Source organism: Anthonomus grandis, chromosome 11 (genome assembly GCF_022605725.1).
Source record: "Anthonomus grandis grandis chromosome 11, icAntGran1.3, whole genome shotgun sequence".
Taxonomy (NCBI): Eukaryota; Metazoa; Arthropoda; class Insecta; order Coleoptera; family Curculionidae; genus Anthonomus; species Anthonomus grandis.
This window is the reverse complement of record NC_065556.1, coordinates 23535640-23557288: the sequence shown is the minus strand read 5'-3', so window position 1 is coordinate 23557288 and position 21649 is coordinate 23535640. Positions and strand designations below refer to the sequence as shown.

Below are 21649 nucleotides of genomic sequence, written 5' to 3'. Positions count from 1 at the left end.
ATTAACTGAGAAATACTACTATGAAAAATAGCATTTTATTGTAATGACTGATGCTAAGGCATTACATTGGTTTGTATCTTGTTGGGAGTGTCTAGGGGGGGAAGAGGCCACAATTTACAAGATTGGTAAATACTTAACAGAAATAAGAATAACGTTGGCATTCCTCAAGGAATTGAAGGGCACAGGGGTAAAAGGAGCTCGTGAGCATTTTTGTGATTTTTCAGCAGAGCGATTTTAAGGTTGAAATTCTAGCTTAGGAACGCTATGTTGCTTTTTTCAATCAATTAACTTTTTTTTGTGAAGATAAAACAATACACAAACTCCCTAAGTGTTTTGAGACTGTTTGTATTTCCGTTCAGTACAAAAAAATAATAAAATCGCATACAAAAAAGGTACAAAAGTGACAGGGGAAAAAGGGGTCCATTTTATTAAAATGAGCCTGTTCTTTCACAGTAATCATAACCTCGATCGTCGTTAGTGCGAAAGGCTCCAAACAATATTCCTAAAAAAATTAAAGATATTACTATTGTAGATCTATAAAACCGACCTTATCCTTAAAATTTACCAATTCGTTAATTAGTGATGCGGCAGGTTTGAAAAAAAGTCTTGTTGTGCTGCTTTGTTGCAAAACTTTTTTAAATGCTGCAGGTCTCGAAACTTCTCAGCAGATATTGGAAGCTGCCCTAAATATATAAATAAAATACGTAAAAAACAGATTTAATAATAATAAAAAAATTTGTACCTTCATAACTTAACTCAGGTAGCATAACTTCGTTGTCTTGAAGATGGCGAACAGCTAATCGCGAAGACGTTTGGTTTTTTCCTTGCAGCGAAGCTGACTCCCAACATCCATTATATGTAGTGCGATACTGTATCAAAGGTCCTCTATTTAGCTCAATTTCTCTGATTGGTCTAGATGGGAATGGCGACTTTTTTGCGTAACTATTGTCAAGAAATTTTCCCCAGCTGCGGAAAAAAGTGTGATTGACCTCGATAACCGTAAATCGAGTTGGGAAATGGCGGGATTCTTCCAATATTTTCAACCAGTCTTTGGGAAGATCTGCTCTGCTTTTTTTGTTTACGAGGCCAAAATTCTTATCACATTCCATATAGGAATGTCCTCGGATGGGGAACGTGATAGAAGCTGATTCTAACTTTTTCTCGTTGTTGACTAAGTTATGAAGAAAACGAAAAAAGGTAAAATTTTTTTGTTGGCCACTGCATGAATCACAAAATATTTGTAGGTGCTTTACTTCTCGATCTAGATGGTTATATATGAAGTTATGAAGCAGTGAGCACATCATCATCTGAACCCTTTTTCCCTTGGGTTTCTGGATAGACGTAAAAATAGCTCTTAGAGGTAGACAATATGTGAACATTAAATGCGTATGTTGATAGCTGCCTTTTGTAATAGGTATCATTTGTTGGTATATTTGGCGCTGGAAGATTCTTGGCAAAATCCGTACAAATTGTTAGATTTTTTTTACTGTTTATCTTAGCCATCCTCTTCCTACTATAAAAAGGTTCCGCTTTTTTCTTATGTAACTCGTTTTCTGTAGTTAATCTCTCCATCTCCCTAGATATCCGTAAGATCTCCTCAGATGAGTTTTTCACCAGTTTTTCAGATTCTAAGTTTTTAATTTTTATTGTGAACTCATCACAGCTGCTACAAGTATCCGTTCGTGGATAACCAAAGGAGATATTGAAATCACGGCAAAACACCTGCCTGTACGACTCGTACGATATTTTATTGCCAGGGTGAAGTTCCTTAAACATTTTATGCATTTTCTTTATGTTTAGCTCTTCAGAAAGGTATATTTTTGAAGAAGAGTCCTTCAGGCCATAATGACTTCCACGACCTTTAAATGAATTGATATGCTGCCTGACTAGGCTTATAGTTTCTACTGGAAGCTTATTAGAATGGTTTGGGGACCTACCTCGTTTATCTTCAGGAGCATATCCTGTTTCCTTCAAGCTTGCTACCAAAATTTCTACTTTTTTTCTTGATATGCCATGTATAGCAATAAATGTTTTACGGCACACGTCAAATTCCTCCGTGCTACCTGCTACCACAGCTCGCACCCTGTACTTGAAGGATGCACTGTAGTGCTTAGCACCTTCTCTCAATGTCTTACGTTGAAAGTACTGATATTAAGCCACTAAGGTATGAATTTTGAGCATTAGTCGAACTAAGCATGTTAAAATGCTTTAATATGTTACATCTTGTATCACTGGGTACAACATCAAAACACTTTTTTAAACAGTTGCAATAAGGGCCCATTTCATGACTTTGGAGTCTCATTTTCTTGTTAACGTCCCTTAATCTGCCGTAAGATTTTCTTTTTTTGCTCCTAGGCTCCATTACACTATTTTTCAGGTTTAGTTCTTCATCACTGCTGTATTCACCACTTTCGATAATGAGAACTTTTTGAGTTTTAAGGATAAAACAAAAAAAAAGAAAACAAACAAGCACGCTCTCGTCTAGCAGACCGACCAACTGACGCAATAATACTAAACATTGGAACAAATTAATTTTAATAATAGCATGGTTGAAACGCATTGCATTCAAAAACGCGCTCATTTCTACAATGAGCCCGTTTTTGCTCGGTTTACACGATAAATGAGCTCGTTCTACCCGTGTACAGCTTTTTTTTTAAAGCAGATTTTCTCTTCAATGAGCACGTTTTATCTAGTTTGGAATATGGGAGGTAAAAGTACATATGAAATACTCAAAATATCAATCCTGAAAATATCACAGTTTTGAGTAAAATTGCAATGAGCCCCTTTTACCCCTGTGCCCTTCAATTGCATTAGGTAAACTCATCAATTTTAATGAAGGACTAGAGTTTTTTAACTTATTTGCAAATAATACAACAGTAATGAATAATTTATTCATTATTGCTGTTACTTACAAGAAGGTTATAAGTAGAGTGCTTCCCACTATTTTTCTTAGATTCATTAGGACAAAATTAGATGCTATTTTTGTACAAATATTGTTACTATGTGCATTCCAATTAATGTTCTTATATCTATTGAAAGACCAAGGAACGAATGAAGGCAGATCTTGTGTCTTAAAGTTGTTGTCTCCTATTTTCAAAATAATTAAATTCTGTCTCTTGTTGCGCGTTTATATTAGTGAAATGTATCAACCGCGTTGTTGAAATAAGTCGATTTACCCTACACCAATCTGATATTCGCTCTATCAAAAGGACACAAATCTGCAAATTGAACGAGAGTAGCGCCATTGCCAGCCATAAAATAAGACAAATCATTAACATATAAGAGTAAGCAGGGGGCTAAGATTGAAGGAAGTATTAACGAAAGTTAGACAATTGATTCTAAGATTTGATGAGTTCCTAAAAATGAACAAACTCAAATTAAATGTAGAAAAAGAACTAAAGCATTGTTGGCCAGTACAAAACCTAATAAGCTTTATAAATTTAATATTAAATCGTATAAAATGCATGTGGATGGTAAGAGAAACGAATGGGTTAAACATAAAACTTTACTTGTACTCTTGTTTTAACTGTAAAATTTCTCACATTTACAGAGTTTTGTGTAAGCACCTTACAGTGGTTTAGAGCAAATCGGTTTAACATAATTCGCATGTATAAACACCGTTAAACCGCTTTAGCGATCGTAAACCGGTTTCTATAAGTGGATGATCCAGTTTTAAACCGCTTTAATCACCGTGTAAACAGTAAATACCTGTCACCACTCAACCGATTTAACTTCCAGTGCTACCAACACAAATGTGCTTAAATGCTTAAAAAAAAAATAAATACACAGATATTTTAAAGTTATATGTTAATTTTTTGCCGTATCATTTTGTGATCATTTGTTACTAGTCAACTTTTAAGTAATAAACTAACTAGTTAGCTCAACCAATTTTTTTTTAATTCCTATGTTGGCAATGGTAAACCGCTGCTTAATAGGTAGACTCTCTTTCTTAAATCTCTAAACCGGTTTAGCCGCTAAAGGGGTTTACTTGCCCGTATAAACTTGGTAATAATTGTCTGCTTATAGAGCTACATTATTTAAAAGTATAAATCAACCTCATTTCGATTATTGCGATTATCGATAACTATTATTGTATTTAATGTAAAAAATATATATTAATTCTTTACAACTACTGTTTAATATAGAGATAAGAATGGTGCTGAGGTGCAATAGGTACATACGCATAAGGGTTTTGTTAGGGAGATTCATAATTACTTTACAAGCAATAGAAATAATTATTATGTTTGTTAATATTGAAATTTGAAATGTAATAAATTTAATTAGTTTCTTTTGTAATTAAGGTTTCCTATCCTAAATAAATAAAATGAAATGAAGCAAATTAGTCTACAGAGCTATCTGTTAGGACTATAGATGTTGCATTGTAGCAACCGACCATTAAAGCTAACTTAACTTCAAACTTTGACGTTTGTTACGTCAACCGGTTGTAATTGTGTGTAATGTGGCTGTCATGTCATATCAGCTCCAGTGAAACTAAAAATTTGTGTTTATCGGAAATATCTGAAAAATAATAAATTCGAATTAAACAGCTTTTCCTATATATTCCTCCTGAATCAATAATCGATCTGTAATTCAGGACAAAGCTTCACGATGCCTTAAGTGTCACTTATCAAGCATGTCTTCTGGTTCTGACAATCTAAAGCCTGTTATCAACAAAAGTGGCCAGATCATTATTGAAGATGTACCAGATTTGATGCTCTGTAAGCCCCGTTTAATCCCCCTTAAAAGCTTTACCCTGGAGAAGTTGGAAAAAATGCAACAGGAAGCTCAAAACTTGAGGAAGAGACCCAGTTCCAATAGAGCTGAAAATCCATACTGAAAAGCCCTTCTGGTAACATTTGTTGGTAAAAAGCTTTTCACTAGCAATAAACATGAGCTATGCACCGTTGATATCCAAAATATTACTATCATTCTTCATATCCTCCACTGTCTTGTACAGATATGGAAATTGGTTTAGGCATAGAATTTTTGTCACCCTAACAGTGTTATTGGCTTGGTTCTGTAGTTTTTTAATTATATTTGCCCTACCTCTTGATGTTATTTCGGTAAGTATATTAATTATCATATTCCTTTAACATTTTAGTTGCCTACTTTATATTATTCCTATGAGAAATCATAATAATGCGGGTACCCCGAGGATTAATTTTAAAAGCACAATGAACTATTTTTTTTTAATAGGATTTCAAGTAATTATATCCTCATCTTAGATTTTTAAAATTTAATTATCATGCATACTAGGAACTAATGTAATAACTTTAAGAATAAGTTGTTAGGTATATTATTTACCATGTTTGTAGTATGCAGTGGAGTACATGTTTCATTTCATTTTAATTCTATACTTATTAATATTCCCTTCTAATGTAACACAAAAAGAATAGTGGACAGATGTTGTTGTCCCCTTTAGCACTTCTTACTACAGTGATCCCAATTTTACAAATATGCAAATATGACTATAACTAAAATAACAAAACAAGGACTAGATTAATAGTTCCAATAAATCATTAGAGTGAAAAATTAAATTAATTATGTATCTATTTCTCCAAAACAGGTTTTATATAATCCTTTTTAAATTGAAACATTTAAGTTCTTAATTTAGGTCAAGTTTCTTATAAGTTATTACAGTATATGTATATCAACAAGCAAAAATAACCCTGGTAAGTCAAAGTTAGCTCAAATTAAATTAGTTTATTAAAAGCTGGACAATCTACATTATTATCACTCAAATCAAAATAAGGAGACTGAAATTTTGGATATTAGACTATTATATTGTTTGGAAATATCAAAAAATATTTTCGTAAAAATATATGTGAAAATAAAAAATGATGAATCAAGAAATAATTAAATTATTAAACGGATTTTATATGTGACACATTAACATAACATTATACTTAATTGGTGCGGCTCACACACAAAAATTTAAAGATCCTCTCTATTTAGAAGAAAGGTGTACCTATCACTTTTATGTTTCTTTCTATTCTTTCTGTTAAGGGAAAACAAGTAATTAACCCTTTGCACAGCGGAGCCATTTAAAATATGTCTTCAAACTTGAGGGCTCCAAATAATTTTGTCTGATTTTTATACAGAAATAATAACACATAATTATACTTAAATTTTTAGACTGTATACAGACAACAGAACCACACAGAAATTCTACTAAAAGACAATGTAACAAAGGTATGCTGTGATGAACCATGGAGTAATTTGCCTGAAAGGGTTTTTATAAACTTATGGAGGACAGTCTATTGGAGTACCCAATTTCTGACATGGTAAGTTTTTGTATATAAAAAAGCCAAACATTTTCCCTATCTAAATAATTTTAGGCTAATAATGCCTATGATGCAATCCTACATAAAAGCTGGAGATTTTACTGTAAAAGGGAAATTAAAATCTGCCTTAGTTGACAATGCAATTTACTATGGCTCATATTTGTTGATTTGTGGTATTTTGCTGATATATTTAGCCTTAAAACCTGGTATAGACTTGGACTGGTAGGTTTTCTTCAAATATATGTAGATTTATTATAAAATCAACTTGATATTCATAATACTACTTCCTGTGTGTGTGTCCATATCCTGTGGTTCAAATTGTCAATAGGTGTTGAATAATAATGTGTGTGTTTTTTTAATATGTATATTTTTTAATATTATTTTGTAATTACTTATACAATTGAAAAGAATTATTTAGATGATTTTTTAGGAACAAATTAAAAGCTATAGCTTCATCAGCCAGTAACACATGGGGTTTATTTTTGCTTGTTCTTCTTCTTGGTTATTCTTTAGTAGAGGCACCTAGGGGTTTTTGGCACAATTCAAATGCCAGCTTAAAACTAACCCAGTATTACTTTAAAGCTGCTAAACTGAGCTCTGATAAAGCTGAAGCAGAAGAAACTGTTGATGATGTCCTTGAGGTGTGCTTAATGCAGTTACTTTTAAGAATACTTTTAAAAAATCTTGTACTTTTTTATAGTCACTTCAAGCCATATCAATGATTATTAGACCAGGGCATTATTTGCATGAACCCTTGGAAACAATATTGCAAAAGGTGCCGGTAGAATTAAAAGAAAGAATGAATAGGAGGCAAATTCCTGAGGATGCACCGCATGATTCACCTACTGAGAAAACTTTGGTGAGATTGCACAGGCAGACAATTAAATCTCTTCAGGTGCTACAGAGGACAGAAACTCAGTGGAACATTTTACTGGAAAAGATTTTCCTTACTGAGGATACTTTAAAGAATCAAGTGTCGAGAGACAGGCAATTTAAGCATACATTTCCCAGAAAAAGGACATGGTTTACTCAATATATTTTTACTTCAGTTGTAGGTTAGTATTAGCCAGGAATTTTTATATCAATTTGCTTTTAAACAAAAATTCTAGAATGGTATTGGAAATGCCTTATAGCACCATATTGCTGGAAATTGATTGCTATAGTCACAGGAATCATGTCAGTTTGCATTGTATGGTCAGAAGTGACATTTTTCAGTGTATCACCCCCTTTATCTATATTTGCAGTGATTGTTAATGCTGCTAAAGCTAATTATGACTATTTTATGATTGAGGTACTTTAGTTATTTCATAAACTAAATGTTCACTTCAGTATTATATTTTTTAGGCTTTGTCTACATTTATAATACTCTATCTCTCATTTTGTGCTTACTCAACTGTACTTAAAATAAAACTGCTCAATTTGTACTACTTAGCTCCTCACCACCAAACTAATGAGCACAGTTTAATATTTTCCGGAATGATGTTTAGCAGACTGACTCCGGCCCTGTGTCTTAACTTTTTGGGACTTATACATATGGATAGTCATGTTATACATAGTGAAATTAACGAAACTTCTTATACCCAGGTCAGTCATAGGTAATCTTGACTCTTGTGCTTCTATGACTATTTTTTGGTTTTAGATCATGGGTCATATGGACGTTATAGGCATAATTTCCCACGGATTTAACGTCTATTTTCCCATGGCAATATTGGTTTTTTGCCTGGCCACATATTTTAGTCTTGGATCGAGGTTTTTGTCAATGTTAGGCTTTCATCAGTTTGTCGGTGACGAAGAAATGACTACAGATTTGGTTGAGGAGGGCAGGGAACTTATTAAAAGAGGTATTTATTTTTCGGTTTTATTTCTCCAATCATATAAAATATTAATTAAATTGTGTATTTCTATGCAATTGATTTTTTACAATCCGAAAAATGTTATTTTAGAAAAACGCAAGAGACAAAGAGCAGAAGAATCATTTAACAGGAGGAAGGATTTTCAAGAAAGATTCCCTGTCAATGGAAGAGCGAGGCCTAATATGTCTAATAGTGAACCAGGTATGGTTTATTGATTTGTGTATCTTATTAATTTAAATAATTCATGATTTTCTGGTAAAATCATTTAGAAAATATATTTTATTGCTGCGATTTCTGTGTACAAACAGCCATTATTGTATTACAATAAATAGCCAACAACTAAGTAATTTTTCAATAATTTTACATAATGACAAATATTAATAAGGCCGCCAAAAAACATAAGTATTCAAATTTATTATCACAGACATGATTTAAATGTAATAGAATTACTTAAATATGGAAGAAACTGATTAATGAGGTATTTGAATTAAAGTATTACTCCTTTTTAGCAGGCATCCCTAATAAGGTTGTTATACATTGCTGGAATGGATTAATAATTGATTTTGTATTATTTTTTTTTTTATATAAGAAAAATATTTCAGCTACTTATAGTGAATGAGAAAACAAGAAAAATCATTTTGTTGATAACATTTTCGAATATATTTATTTTTCTTAGTAACGTTAGGGGTTAAATTTGAATTAAGCGTGTCTAGTAAGATATGAGTGGTTAGGTCTACTTATTTCTAATAAGAATTAAGTATATCAGGTTAAAAGTAGTTTAAAACCGTTACTTGAAGTTGAGCTTTATGTTACTTTTATATATGTGAATTCTACAATTATACATTATTACTTTATATTTCAGGGCGGCCTATGCAACAATTAGAAAGTAGCAGAATAAGAGATTCATATAATTTAGACACATACAATAGAACCACTTATACTAGTGATGAAGTTGATACCCGGTTTCCGCCTGTAGAGGTGAATATTAACTCTTTCTTTTATTTTACGGGTCAAAATATTTATTGGGGTGTTTAAAACAGATTTTACATGCAAATAAATATTTTAGCTCATATTTTTATAAATATAGGGTATTTCAATTATTGGAGGATTGATACCAACTTTATTACAATCTTAAAGTTAATTCCTTTATTAATTTTTTAATCTGATTGATAATCTAAGAGTTTTTTGCTTATTTCTTTTTTCGTTTGTGTCTTAATACTGTTTAAGGTTATAATTAACTTTTTTACCCTCCTTAAGGTGTATATTAAGAATGCTATTCAATGTATCAATCAGAGTACAGAAAGTAGAAAGTGATACTACCGTGGATCTGTATGACACAAATTTCAAGGGACTGCTAATTTACGATGATTTTGAGTTAAAGAATGTCAATAAAAAAACTGACTTGAAAAAAGTTTTATTTAAAAAAAAATTATTTAAAGACCAAATTGAACATTCAGAAAAATTATATATTTCTATTTAACTGTAAACTGTCTTAATTACATGTACTTTTTTTTTTTTAATAAATTGTTCTTAGGTTTTGATAAACATGTTTATTGCTAGAACAGTTAGATCAATAAAACTATTTTATTTAAGCAAGAAAATTCAAAATATGGTTTTTTTATTCTCATTCAGAGTAAAAGCTGTTTGAATAGTATCAAGAGCTTTTAAAACTTCTTTTGTAAAACTTGAATTTTCTTCATCGCTTTAATCTGAAATTTCCATAGCTTATTCTTATTAGTTAACTGCACTGATCACAATTTAGAGATTTATAAAACTGTCCATTGAAGTTGCATCTACATTTTTCAATGAAGACTATTTGTCAATCATCAATGATAAGTTATTTTTTAATTCAGCTAATGGAATTTAATCTTCTTCATTATTGTATATCCTAAACATAATTGTGATGCATTATGAAAAGAGGTCCAAATGTAGATGTAAATAAGTTTATACTAAAGACATTTTCCATATGACCTTAATTGAATATTATATAAATTATTAAACAAAAAATGACACAAACAATAAACTTTTATACACGTTCGGCGGTTGAAAAATTTCGAATATGATTTTTGCGTAATGTGTAAGAAGGAGACGGAGTAGAGGGAGAACAAACTTGGCTCTACCCTGGGCGGCTATCGCGTCGTCGTTGCGCTTATCAGTCCGGTTAAAGTTCGGTTGCAATTCATCGTATACCTATGTACGTGTTAGCCGATCATATTTACAATTTATTTCAACCTTTGGTACGAAGACGGATACAGTAATAAAATAAAAGTGGTTTTCACTGTTGATCAAAAGATTCATATCATTAAATGGTATTGTAATGCGGATAGTGCAGAAGAAGTTGTCGGCCGTTTTATATTTGCATATCCTGATCAGCAAGTCCCTACTGCTAAAACAATTTATAATATCTGGCATAAGTTTGAGCAGTCGGGATGTGTAAATCGGTGTGCAAAATGTTTTAGTGGCGATCAGGAACCTCGTCGAACACCTGACGCTAGGATTGAAAAGGAGGTCAAGGTGTGTGCTTTTGTGGAAGTAAGTGAACCTTGTTCTAGCTCCCAAATTTCTGAAGAACTTGATATTCCAAGTCGTACAGTGGGTGATATTTTGAAAAGAAATAAGTACTAAGCCTATAAAATTAAAAACACTCAGGAAATTTTTCCAGAAGATCAAATAAAACGCTTGGATTTTTGTGAAACCTTAAGAGAAAAAATTGATCAAAATTACTGTTGTAATTCTACAACGGATAAAAACTGTAAAATCTATAAATTCAACACAATTTAAAATAAGTTAATCCGCGGCAACGTCGCTTTTCTACCATGCCGCTACCAGCCTTTTGATGTTCTATAAATAACCGCCACCCGCGCGGCGTCTTTGTGAGAGTCGCTCGTCACCTCTCAGCGAGTCGCCTTTAAGCCGTCTCGCGGTATCGTCTCCGTTCAGTTGTAAGATGGAAGACACGCTCGCAGCAAATCAAAATTGAACTTTGTTGTTTTCTCTTGAATTAAATTAACTTTACAACAAAAAACCGCTGCAGAAATTGAAGGCGGTTGAGTGAAGCAGTAATCGGCCCCCATGGTGGAGCAGTTCTTCTTAAATCCTTAAAATTGTAAGTAAGGTCTCTCCTTACATAGGAGAGCGCTACAAGTGATTGGGGCAGTAATAAACCTCCCCACATTTGTTGGTCCTACGAGCTCGGATATATTCATCAACTTCACTCAGTTTATGTCGTAAAGATTGCTGCTGTTTCCTGTTTAAAGTTCCTGGTTCCTCCTAAGTTTTGGGTCTCTCCTAGAGTGGATTGGTAACCAAATCTCCCAGTATCAAGTACTCTCTCTCATTTAAATTAAGTTTCCAAGTGGACAAAAAATTGTATGGAAAATCGCAAATCGCTAGTTAATGCGTAGTGCTCGGTTAGTGCTCGTGTTCTCAAGGACTTATTGGTAAGTTCGTTCCAAACTCTTTGTAAATACTCTTTTGGATTCATAAGGATAATAACTTTGCTATAAACTATTGTGTTAAATTTGTGCATGTGCAAAAAATAAGGTTTTAATCTCGGTTTAATAAGGTGCTCTAAATAAATCTCTTAGCTAAGTATAGCTTAAAGTAGCTCTGACTCAATCCAAAGCTGTAAATTGGTTTACAATAACTACTCATGTAAACAAAAACCACTCGGTTTTCATAATTTGTAAAGTTTAACTAGGTTTTAACCTAATTATATGTTTTATTTACCGTTTTCTCTTATCTCAGTTCTCTATATTTAACATATAGTATATCAAATTCGCAATGACAGAACCTAGGGAAAGTGCAGAAGCACCAGACTTGACAGTGGGTGCAAATAAAAGACTGGCTAGTTTAAAGGCTAGAATCACTCGTACTTATAACTGGGTGCTGCAAAACCCAGACTGTGACTCGATCAGTACTCTTGAAATAAAAAAGGAGCAATTAATCTCTTATTTTAATGATTATGAATAAATTCAACAAGAACTTGAGCAGTTTGACAGTACTTTAATTTCCACAGAAGTAGACGAGTGGGAGGCAAAGTATGTCACAACCCTTACTTTAATAAAAGATAAAATTTATGCACACACCTCTTCAAGATCTGGTTCTTCTACTACTATAGTGAATAATTCTAGTAGAAACGCTGAAATTGGTAATTCACCAGCCTCATCAAGTGTCAAACTACCTCAACTGTCAATAAACCCATTTACTGGAAATTTTTCTGAATGGAACTCATTTATTCAATTATTTTCTACGCTCATTATCCAAAATAATGATTTGACGGATTTACAGAGATTTATATATTTAAAATCCTACCTCAAGGGTGAACCGTTAAATCTTATTCAAAACATTGAGGTTGTTGATACTAATTTTCAAATAGCATTAGACACATTAAAGGATAGGTATGAAAATAAGTCTCGTGTTATTAGCCTTTTAATTAAACGCCTGCTGAAGGCTCCCTCTTTAGTCAGGACAAACTCTCAGACCTTAAGAGATTTTTTAACTCTGTCTAAACAAACACTGCAAGCCCTCAGAAATATGAATGTACCAGTGCAACACTGGGATTTAATTCTCATTGAAATATTTTTAGAAAAAGTTGATCATTCTACTCATAGAGCCTTCGAATATGAAATAGGTCCTAAGTCAATTCCCACTCTTGCTCAGTTTCATGAATTTCTGGAAAAAAGATGTGAAATATTAGAAAAGCTCAGCTTTAATGAATATAAACAAGAATGTAAGCCATCTAAGGCAAGGGTTACCCTACATAATGCTGAAAACTTTAGGTCAACTGGCCCCTCGACTGGCCCATATTTAAAATGCTTGTTTTGTTCAGCGACAAATCACAAGTTATATCATTGTGATAAATTTAAACAAATTTCTCCACAGGATAGATTTAATTTCACTAAAACTCAACAGTTGTGCAGAAATTGTCTAGGCACAAAACATATGGTTGGGACCTGCAGCTCCCAGGTCTCGTGCAGCATCTGCAATGGTCGACACCATTCCCTTTTACACATAAGTTACCCAGCAACAAGAAATATTACAAGTACTCCCTCAAGTGCTTCTCAGACAAATAGAAATCAGATTTCATCTCTCTCTTATAACCCCTCCAATAGCGTCCAAGTCTGTAATCATCATTCATCGCAAAACCCTGCTAAAACAGCAAGTTTTTCGAGTCCAAGACCTCAAACATTACACATAACTACACAACAGGAGGAAGATACTCCTGTGGTTATTCCTAATTCCTCCAGTTTTTCGACACAAGATATAACAGATCCCTTAGAAGGTTTTCAGCCTGAAAATCAAACCTCATGCCTCTCAGCTATTGCTCAGACAGGCCAAAAAGGTCATATACTTTTAGCCACAACCCTTGTTACACTGTATACCAAGGATGGAACTCCGGTAACAGCAAGGGCACTTCTAGACAATGGAAGTCAGACTTCCTTTATAACCCAAGAATTATGTAATAAATTAAAGCTTACCTCATATTCAAGAAAACTTGAAATTTCCACTCTTTCTGAGAAGTGTTCAATGTCAGATTTGATGGTGGATGTAAAGATATTTCCACATAACAGCACTACCATCAATTTTGATGTCTCTTGTGCAATATTGCCAAAAATAACGTCAAAATTGCCCCAAGTAAATATAAATAGAAGCTCACTAAGCTTACCTCAGAATATTAAGCTTGCTGATCCGACATATTCTGTGCCTGGTCCAATTAATATACTTCTCAGTTGTGATGTTTACAATGAAATATTAATTGATGGACTCATTAAGTTAGGAAAGGGATTACCCACCCTACAAAATACTTACTTTGGATATATTATATCTGGATCTCTTCCTGAAAGTTCCTTGAATTATAAGAGGAACCTGAATTACAATACTCAACCTGAGGAAAACTCTTCAGATATGTCAAACTTCTCATTTTTTGTTCAGACTAGCCCAATATATGACCCTATACAAAACTCAATAGAATCTCTTATGCAAAAATTCTGGGAGGTTGAAGAAATAGAAAGACCTGCACTCGCTTTAGAAAATAAGGCCGAAGAGATTTTTAAGGCCACCACTACTTTCTTGCCAAATGGAAGATTTCAAGTCGATTTACCTTTAAAAACTCCGAATGAATTTCAAAGGTTAGGTGACTCTTTTTATAGAGCAAAACAAAGATTTTTGAATCTTGAATCAAAACTTAGTAAAAATAAGAAACTCTACTCTGACTATAAATCCTTTATCGAGGAATACATTTCCTTGCAGCATGCTAAAGTTATTCCTCTTACCCTTACGAATGAATTGTCTCACAAAAAGTTCTTTTTGCCACATCATTGTGTGTTACGAGAGGATAATCTCACTACTAAACTCCGGGTAGTGTTTGATGGTTCCATGAAAACCACCAGCGGAGTCTCCCTTAATGACATTATGCTTAAAGGCTATTCAATTCAGCCAGAACTCTATGATGTTCTTTTAAATTTTAGACTCTTTAAGTTTGCCTTCACTGCAGACATTCAAAAAATGTTCAGGCAGATCAGAATTAACCCTAAGCATACGTTTTTGCTGAATATACTGTGGCGTGATTCTCCTTGTGAACAATTGCAATGTCTAGAACTTCAGACAGTGACATATGGCACAAATTGTGCACCATTCTTAAGTACACGTTGTTTAGTTGAGTTGGCAAATTTAAATAAAAATAAATTTCCTCTAGGAAGTATGGCACTCCTAAAAACATGTTACGTGGATGATATTCTCTATTCAACCCATGACCTTAATACATTAAAAAAGACTTATTCTGAAGTGACTCAACTTCTTAACATGGCTGGTATTCATTTACACAAATGGTGCTCCAACTCCACTTTATTTCTCAAGGATATTTCCAACTCATCACAAGAGCAAAATTATATAATTGCTCCAGAAAATGGTTCGAACAAGGTGCTAGGACTCTATTGGGATCCAAAGGGTGACTATTTTTCAGTGTCCTTACCCAATCTCCAAATAAAGAATAGTTATACGAAGAGAGAAGTCCTCTCTATAATAGCTCAAATTTTTGATCCAATTGGTCTCATCAACCCAATCACAGTAATTGGAAAAATAATCATGCAAAAGGTATGGATCGCTAAATTAGACTGGGATGATTGTTTAAGCCCAGATATTCACAAGGAATGGTTAAAGTTTATAACAGAATTTCCCGCTCTCAAGGGTCTAAATGTACCGCGACCATTATTGACTGAAACCAATATCTTAAAACTAGAGTTTCATTCTTTTTCGGATGCCAGCATAAAGGCATATGGCTCCTGTGTTTACATGCGTGTTGTTTACTTAAATAAATGTACATCTTGCATACTTATCTCCTCAAAAAGTAGAGTGTCTCCAATAAAAAATATTACACTGCCTAGATTAGAGCTTCTGGGTGCTCTTTTGTGTAGTAAATTGACTAGAAGAGTAGTAACTATTCTACAGGAGCAAATTCCTTGTTCATTTACGGTAAACCTGTGGACAGATTCTGAGATTGTATTAGCATGGATTCGTGCTTCTCCCTCTCGATGGACTCAGTTTGTGTCTAATAAAGTAACAAAAATACAAGAAGTTGCCTCTAATTATACCTTTAGATACGTTAAATCAAAGGATAATCCAGCGGACATTCTCTCTCGAGGAATGACACCTTCAAATTTGATAAAATCAGATCTCTGGTGGCATGGCCCACCTTTTTTGCAAGATACTAATTTTGACTTAGAAACCTATAATGTACAAATCAATGTTCCAAATCCACCTGAAGAAAAGGTATGTAGTCATCTGAGTAAGGTTTCAACGGAACACTTTTGTGATTACTTATCTAGCAGATTTTCAAATTTTACAAGGCTACAACGTAGCTTTGCGTACTGTTTAAGATTCATCAATAAATGTAGGAAATTAGCTCAAGAACAAGACACATCTCTTACAGTAGAGGAGCTTAAGAACTCTGAGAACAAATTAATTGCTTTGATTCAAAATCAATATTTTTTCTACGAAATTAAACAACTCTTGAATGAGAAACCCCTGTTTTACATGGCTAGAATAATTGAACTTTTACCAGTCAAGGACAAAAGAGTCAGAGTGGTTAAGGTATTAACTAGAGATGGAACCTTCACCAGGCCAATTACCAAATTATGTCCTTTGCCTAATGGCGCTAACCAAGACTGTTAAGTGCTCTAAAGAATAGATAATGTGTTAGCCTAATTTATATTGTTGTTAGCATAATTTTAAGTTCCTGAAATGTTTAGTTTAAAGATGTAGAATTAAGTGTTTTAAGTTCTAAGTGACTTTAATTTGTAACCAAGTTTTGACCTAATGTTTAGAATTGATTTAATCTAAAGGCTACCTCTGTAATCTTAAATCTAGATAATATGTATCGTTCTTGTGCTTGCAAACTTAATCAGTTACTTTCTTTGTTTGAAGTAGTTACTTCAAGGGGGGGGAATATGTTGTAATTCTACAACGGATAAAAACTGTAAAATCTATAAATTCAACACAATTTAAAATAAGTTAATCCGCGGCAACGTCGCTTTTCTACCATGCCGCTACCAGCCTTTTGATGTTCTATAAATAACCGCCACCCGCGCGGCGTCTTTGTGAGAGTCGCTCGTCACCTCTCAGCGAGTCGCCTTTAAGCCGTCTCGCGGTATCGTCTCCGTTCAGTTGTAAGATGGAAGACACGCTCGCAGCAAATCAAAATTGAACTTTGTTGTTTTCTCTTGAATTAAATTAACTTTACAACAAAAAACCGCTGCAGAAATTGAAGGCGGTTGAGTGAAGCAGTAATCGGCCCCCATGGTGGAGCAGTTCTTCTTAAATCCTTAAAATTGTAAGTAAGGTCTCTCCTTACATAGGAGAGCGCTACAAGTGATTGGGGCAGTAATAAACCTCCCCACAATTACGACTTATCACAAGTAATATTTTATTTACAGACGAGTCATCTTTTTCTCTTCTAGGTCGATATAATTCTTCAGTCGTGAGATATTGGTTTCGGGAAAGTCTACATTTGAGTGTACCATTACGAACTCAATAACCGCAAAAGGTAAATGTTTGGCCTGGTATTTTAGCCAATCACATTGTAGGGCCTTTTTTTATTGATGGTACCTTAAACTCTGAGAGATATATACTTTTATTGCAACAAAATATTATACCCGCTGTACGAAACTTGGATGTTAATTTTGAGGAAATTTGGTTTCAACAAGACGATGTATCGCTCACAACGCTAGACAAGTGCAGGACTATTTAACAAACACTTTTCCTGAACGGCTTATTTCCACAAGAGGTACCATACCATGGCGTCCGCGATCTCCAGATCTGACGCCTTGCGACTACTTCTTATGGGGCCATTTGACGGAAATTCTTTACCAAGACCGACATGAAAGAGCCGTTAATTTGGACGAATTACGACTTAGAATTATTAATATTTCTAGCCATTACACTTGAAATGTTTCCATTACACCTGAAATGTTAGCCAATGTACGTAGAGAATTTTACGACAGGTTGGGATACTGTGAAGCCCAACAAGGAGGTGTATTTGAACACCTTATTAAATAATCCATTTAATTAGAATTATTATTTTGTTTAAGAGTTATTTTTCATTTTATTTTAGAATATTGTATTTAGTTTTCACCAAAGGTTTTTAAGATTTGAGCATCTTAAAGTTGTTTTTTTGACTTGCGATTATGAGCACTTTAAAAAACAACATAAATTTTTATCTTTCGTGTGCGCGTAAAATTCCAATACTTGATTCGAGGATAACCTACCCATCTCCGAGCGCTCGAACACCTAACATCACTACACATAACACATAAGAATTCTTATGTGTTATGTGCATCACAGCAAGCCGAAATTAAATTCACATTGCGAGCGGTACGGAGAATCGGCGTCGCTATCGGTGGGAGGTTACCGATGCAGTCGTTCTCTGTCTATTCTCTATCTATTGGGTCTAATACATTAAAACTCAATCCGTAAGATTCAACTCGCCAAACGTGTATATTATTATCAATAGGCCATATAGTTATATAATTTAATGAAACAGCACAAAGAATAAACTAATTTTAAAATAGAAAATACAAGGTAGCATATTTAAATTAAAATTTCATTAGAGGCAGTTTTTTAATTAACTCTCGTGCAGTAAATAATATTCAAAGATTTTATATTTAAAGATTCGTGGCTCTAAAATTTTGAAACAATCGGGAATAGAGTTGTAAAGCTTTAAAATATTATTTAAAAAAACTCCGTTGATAAATAGATGTTCGATGTAGAGGTGTTATGAATCCTTTAAATCTAATATTTATATTATGTACATATGCGGAAGAACAAGAGAGCTACATAAAAACTATTAAAAGTTATAGTTGCTCTAAAATGTATCGATTGTTCTACAATAATTTAAGTCTAAGATAAGCTTTCTGAATACACTATAAGATATGTGCTGGTCAAATCGCATTTGACTGTCAAAAATAAGGCCAAGAGTTGATACATTTTCCTTTATTTCTAAAGACACCTCACCAATTCTAACATAGGTCAATGAAATCCATAAAAATTTAAAGTTTAATGTTGGAACGCCGATTCGATCCTTAATTTTTTAATGGTTTTCGCAAAAAAATGCTTGTAGGTAGTTTTTCGTCAAAACGCTGTTCAAACCATGTTGAGAGATTTGCTGTACTACTGTTATATTACTGTCGACGCAACGATTTGTTGATTTCTAGAGTATGTAAGTTAAACTAGAACTTCAAATTACTCAGTTAAAAAAAAATCAGAGTTATAGAAGCTTAAATATGTGAACACTATAATGAAACGTAAACGAATCGCGTAAAACTTCAGCAAGATATACAAAATTTCGACTTACGAAGGTTGCACTGTACTTGAATAACGACTCCCCAATATACAAATGGATTCGGATACCACTGATATTCAGTATTCTTAATATCACCGTATTAAGTATTTTTAATAGGCTTTAGAATACTGTAGAGTTTGTTTAACTTAATTTTTTCATTCTTTTATGTTGTTTTTTTTTCTTAGGATGATATTGATCAGCGTTTCGGAGCCAGCACAGGTTTCGGAAGAAACTCGTCCAATTTGGACACCAGATTCGCCGACGGTTATCAAAACGATAACCGAAGGGTGGGCGTACCACCACGGGGCATTTTTGACGATGTATAAACTTAGAAACTTGTTAAGAATTATGAAATATGGCTGTTAAAGAGGGTGTTTATATTTTTCAATAAGGATATATGTTGTAGGACTATAGTATCTAGTCAGTGAAACTTATATTTATTGTTTAGGTAGCTTCGGTGAGCTTTATTAGAATTTTCGTATGCGTTATTCTTGAATACACTTACTTAGGGCATAGTTCGCTAGTAATTTATAGTTGATAATTTTTTTGTATATTTTGAGATTTAATACTTTTATATTTATTATTATTATAATTTATTTATTGCCTACTTAACGTTCGACATTCCAAAACTTTATCGATTTGCTTGATTATTTTAGCCCGAATTGCACTATAATCTTTCGTTACGAAGAATTATTACAATATAATATAGTATGTGTGTTATAGTGTGAAATTATTTAATTTTTTTGTCAAACTGCTGCCTGAATCCTAAAAAATATGATAATAGTCTTTCCTTGCGAAGGGAACTCAGTTATTATTTAACTTATCTATTCCTTAATACTCCAATTATAAGACAATTATTGAAATATTGACAGATAATATAACAAATACCAAGATCACAAATTTGTAGATTATAAAACTTATAGTATGTAGTACATTAAATGCTAAGACAACTAACAATCTAATTCTATCTAAAAGAACAGATTTGAAAATATTCAAAGTCAACACCAAACCGTAACTGTATTGAACCAGTTACATGCTCTATATATAGTCTCGTTCTTTGCCAAATTGGTGCTATAAGTGTTAAGATAAAATGCATTAATATCTTGCATGCCTATGGGGATCAGCAAAATCTAAAGCATCAATTTGATGGTTGCATAATTTAAGTAGAAACACTAAACTCCCACGAATAGCAGATGAGTAAAACATTAGTGCATTAAACCTTGAAAATAGTAGAAACTTACGGCCAATAATATTCGTGAAAATGTCATTGATATAAATCAAAAACACAATTAGAGCAAGATTGCTCCCCTAAGGGACACCACTTAAGGTGATGTAGGTTGATGATCCGAAGCCATTGAACTTTACAAAGGGCAACTATTTGTTTCTTTCCAGACGTTGGGAAAAGTGCGAGTGATTATGTAGTGACAAATTGAGAAGCAGAGATTCAGCAAAAGCAGCACGCAGGAGAAAAGAAGGAACACTTTAAAAGTTCTTGCAGTCTCCTTATTTTTTTTTTAAGAATGATCCTACATTCACGACGTCCAGGCATTAGAGACCGTATATAATTCCTAACATTAGGTAAATGAAGACATTTTTATAGTTTCTTCCAGGTTATAAAAATCATTTATACTTGTTTCCCAGGTAACTGGAGCCTGTAATAAACTGAAATTAAATTCAAGTGCCTGGAAGAAATGAAGAATGACATATTTCCTTTTTCTTCCAAGCAGTTGAAGTTATTTTTTTCCAATGCGTTTGGTGTGTAGTCTCAAATGAGTTTTTATAAGAAAAAAATGGATTAAGAGTCAATTTTTTTACTCTCTACCGCTTCCGGTTACCGTCTGGATAGCAGTCAAAAAGTGATTGCTGAGACTAGAGTTGATCATCTCAAATTTCAACCAAACCAGTTTTTAGTTATTGATTTTTTTTGAGTATAAGTTACTAGTAATATAGGTAGTATAACTAGGTGTAAATCCCTCAAGAAAAAGTCTGGAAATATTATTAAATTAGAAAAATAAGGTGCCCATTCCTGATTGATGTATATAGATCATAGACTTTTATTCCTTTGGTTTATTAGGAAGGTTTCACGCTTTGAAGATTTCGTAAATAATTTGAACAGTGAAGAAATAAAAGTTCTTACATTAGCCAGTGAGATATATAAGAATGTTAGTTGCAGATATGAAGAACACCTTATTTGCCGTGTTATACTGCCATGGATAATCTCTGTATCTTTGGGCAAAAAGAAGGATACGTTGATCTACCAGACCACTCTTGGAGGTGCAATGCAAAATTCACGTTTTTTTTTAAAGAGATATAACCCCTTTTTTGATTTCCCCAGTGTAAGGTACTTGCAACTTGGACAACGAGACTAATTGAGGGGGTCAGAAGCCAAGGGGTCCAAGTACCAAAACGTAAATATTGAAAAATTTTAATTTTAAATATTTTTACTTATTTAATTAAAAAATCTAGACCCCTAAAATGATGAGTTATGTATTGCAAATTTTTTGTTTTGCTTATACTTATAATTTAGGATGGATTTTGAAAATGTTTGGGCTTTATTTTATTCACAGGGCCGTACTATGATACACGGGTGTTGTAACAATTTTGAAAAAACGTCACATAATCATTTATTTTTGTAGATAGGTAACTCGATAGGTAATAAAAATTTTCAAATAATA

At 33.2% G+C, this 21649-nt stretch overlaps 1 protein-coding gene and 1 long non-coding RNA gene across 2 annotated transcripts; one reads left to right on the top strand and one right to left on the bottom strand.

Moving 5' to 3' along the window:
* Window positions 1-196: 196 nt before the first annotated feature.
* On the bottom strand, window positions 197-2924 carry LOC126742545 (uncharacterized). Its single transcript, XR_007662595.1, has 3 exons — window positions 743-2924; window positions 566-683; window positions 197-502 (listed from the first exon to the last, which is right to left on the bottom strand). It is a non-coding gene; the product is annotated as an uncharacterized LOC126742545 (long non-coding RNA).
* Window positions 2925-4751: 1827 nt separating this feature from the next.
* On the top strand, window positions 4752-19581 carry LOC126742137 (LMBR1 domain-containing protein 2 homolog). Its single transcript, XM_050448700.1, has 11 exons — window positions 4752-5063; window positions 6136-6284; window positions 6339-6506; window positions 6715-6925; window positions 6985-7339; window positions 7394-7575; window positions 7629-7868; window positions 7924-8125; window positions 8228-8338; window positions 9000-9115; window positions 19160-19581. Exons 1-11 carry the CDS (start codon window positions 4890-4892, stop codon window positions 19298-19300), a joined length of 2049 nt encoding a protein of 682 aa, XP_050304657.1. The 5' UTR covers window positions 4752-4889; the 3' UTR covers window positions 19301-19581.
* The last annotated feature ends 2068 nt before the right edge of the window (window positions 19582-21649 follow it).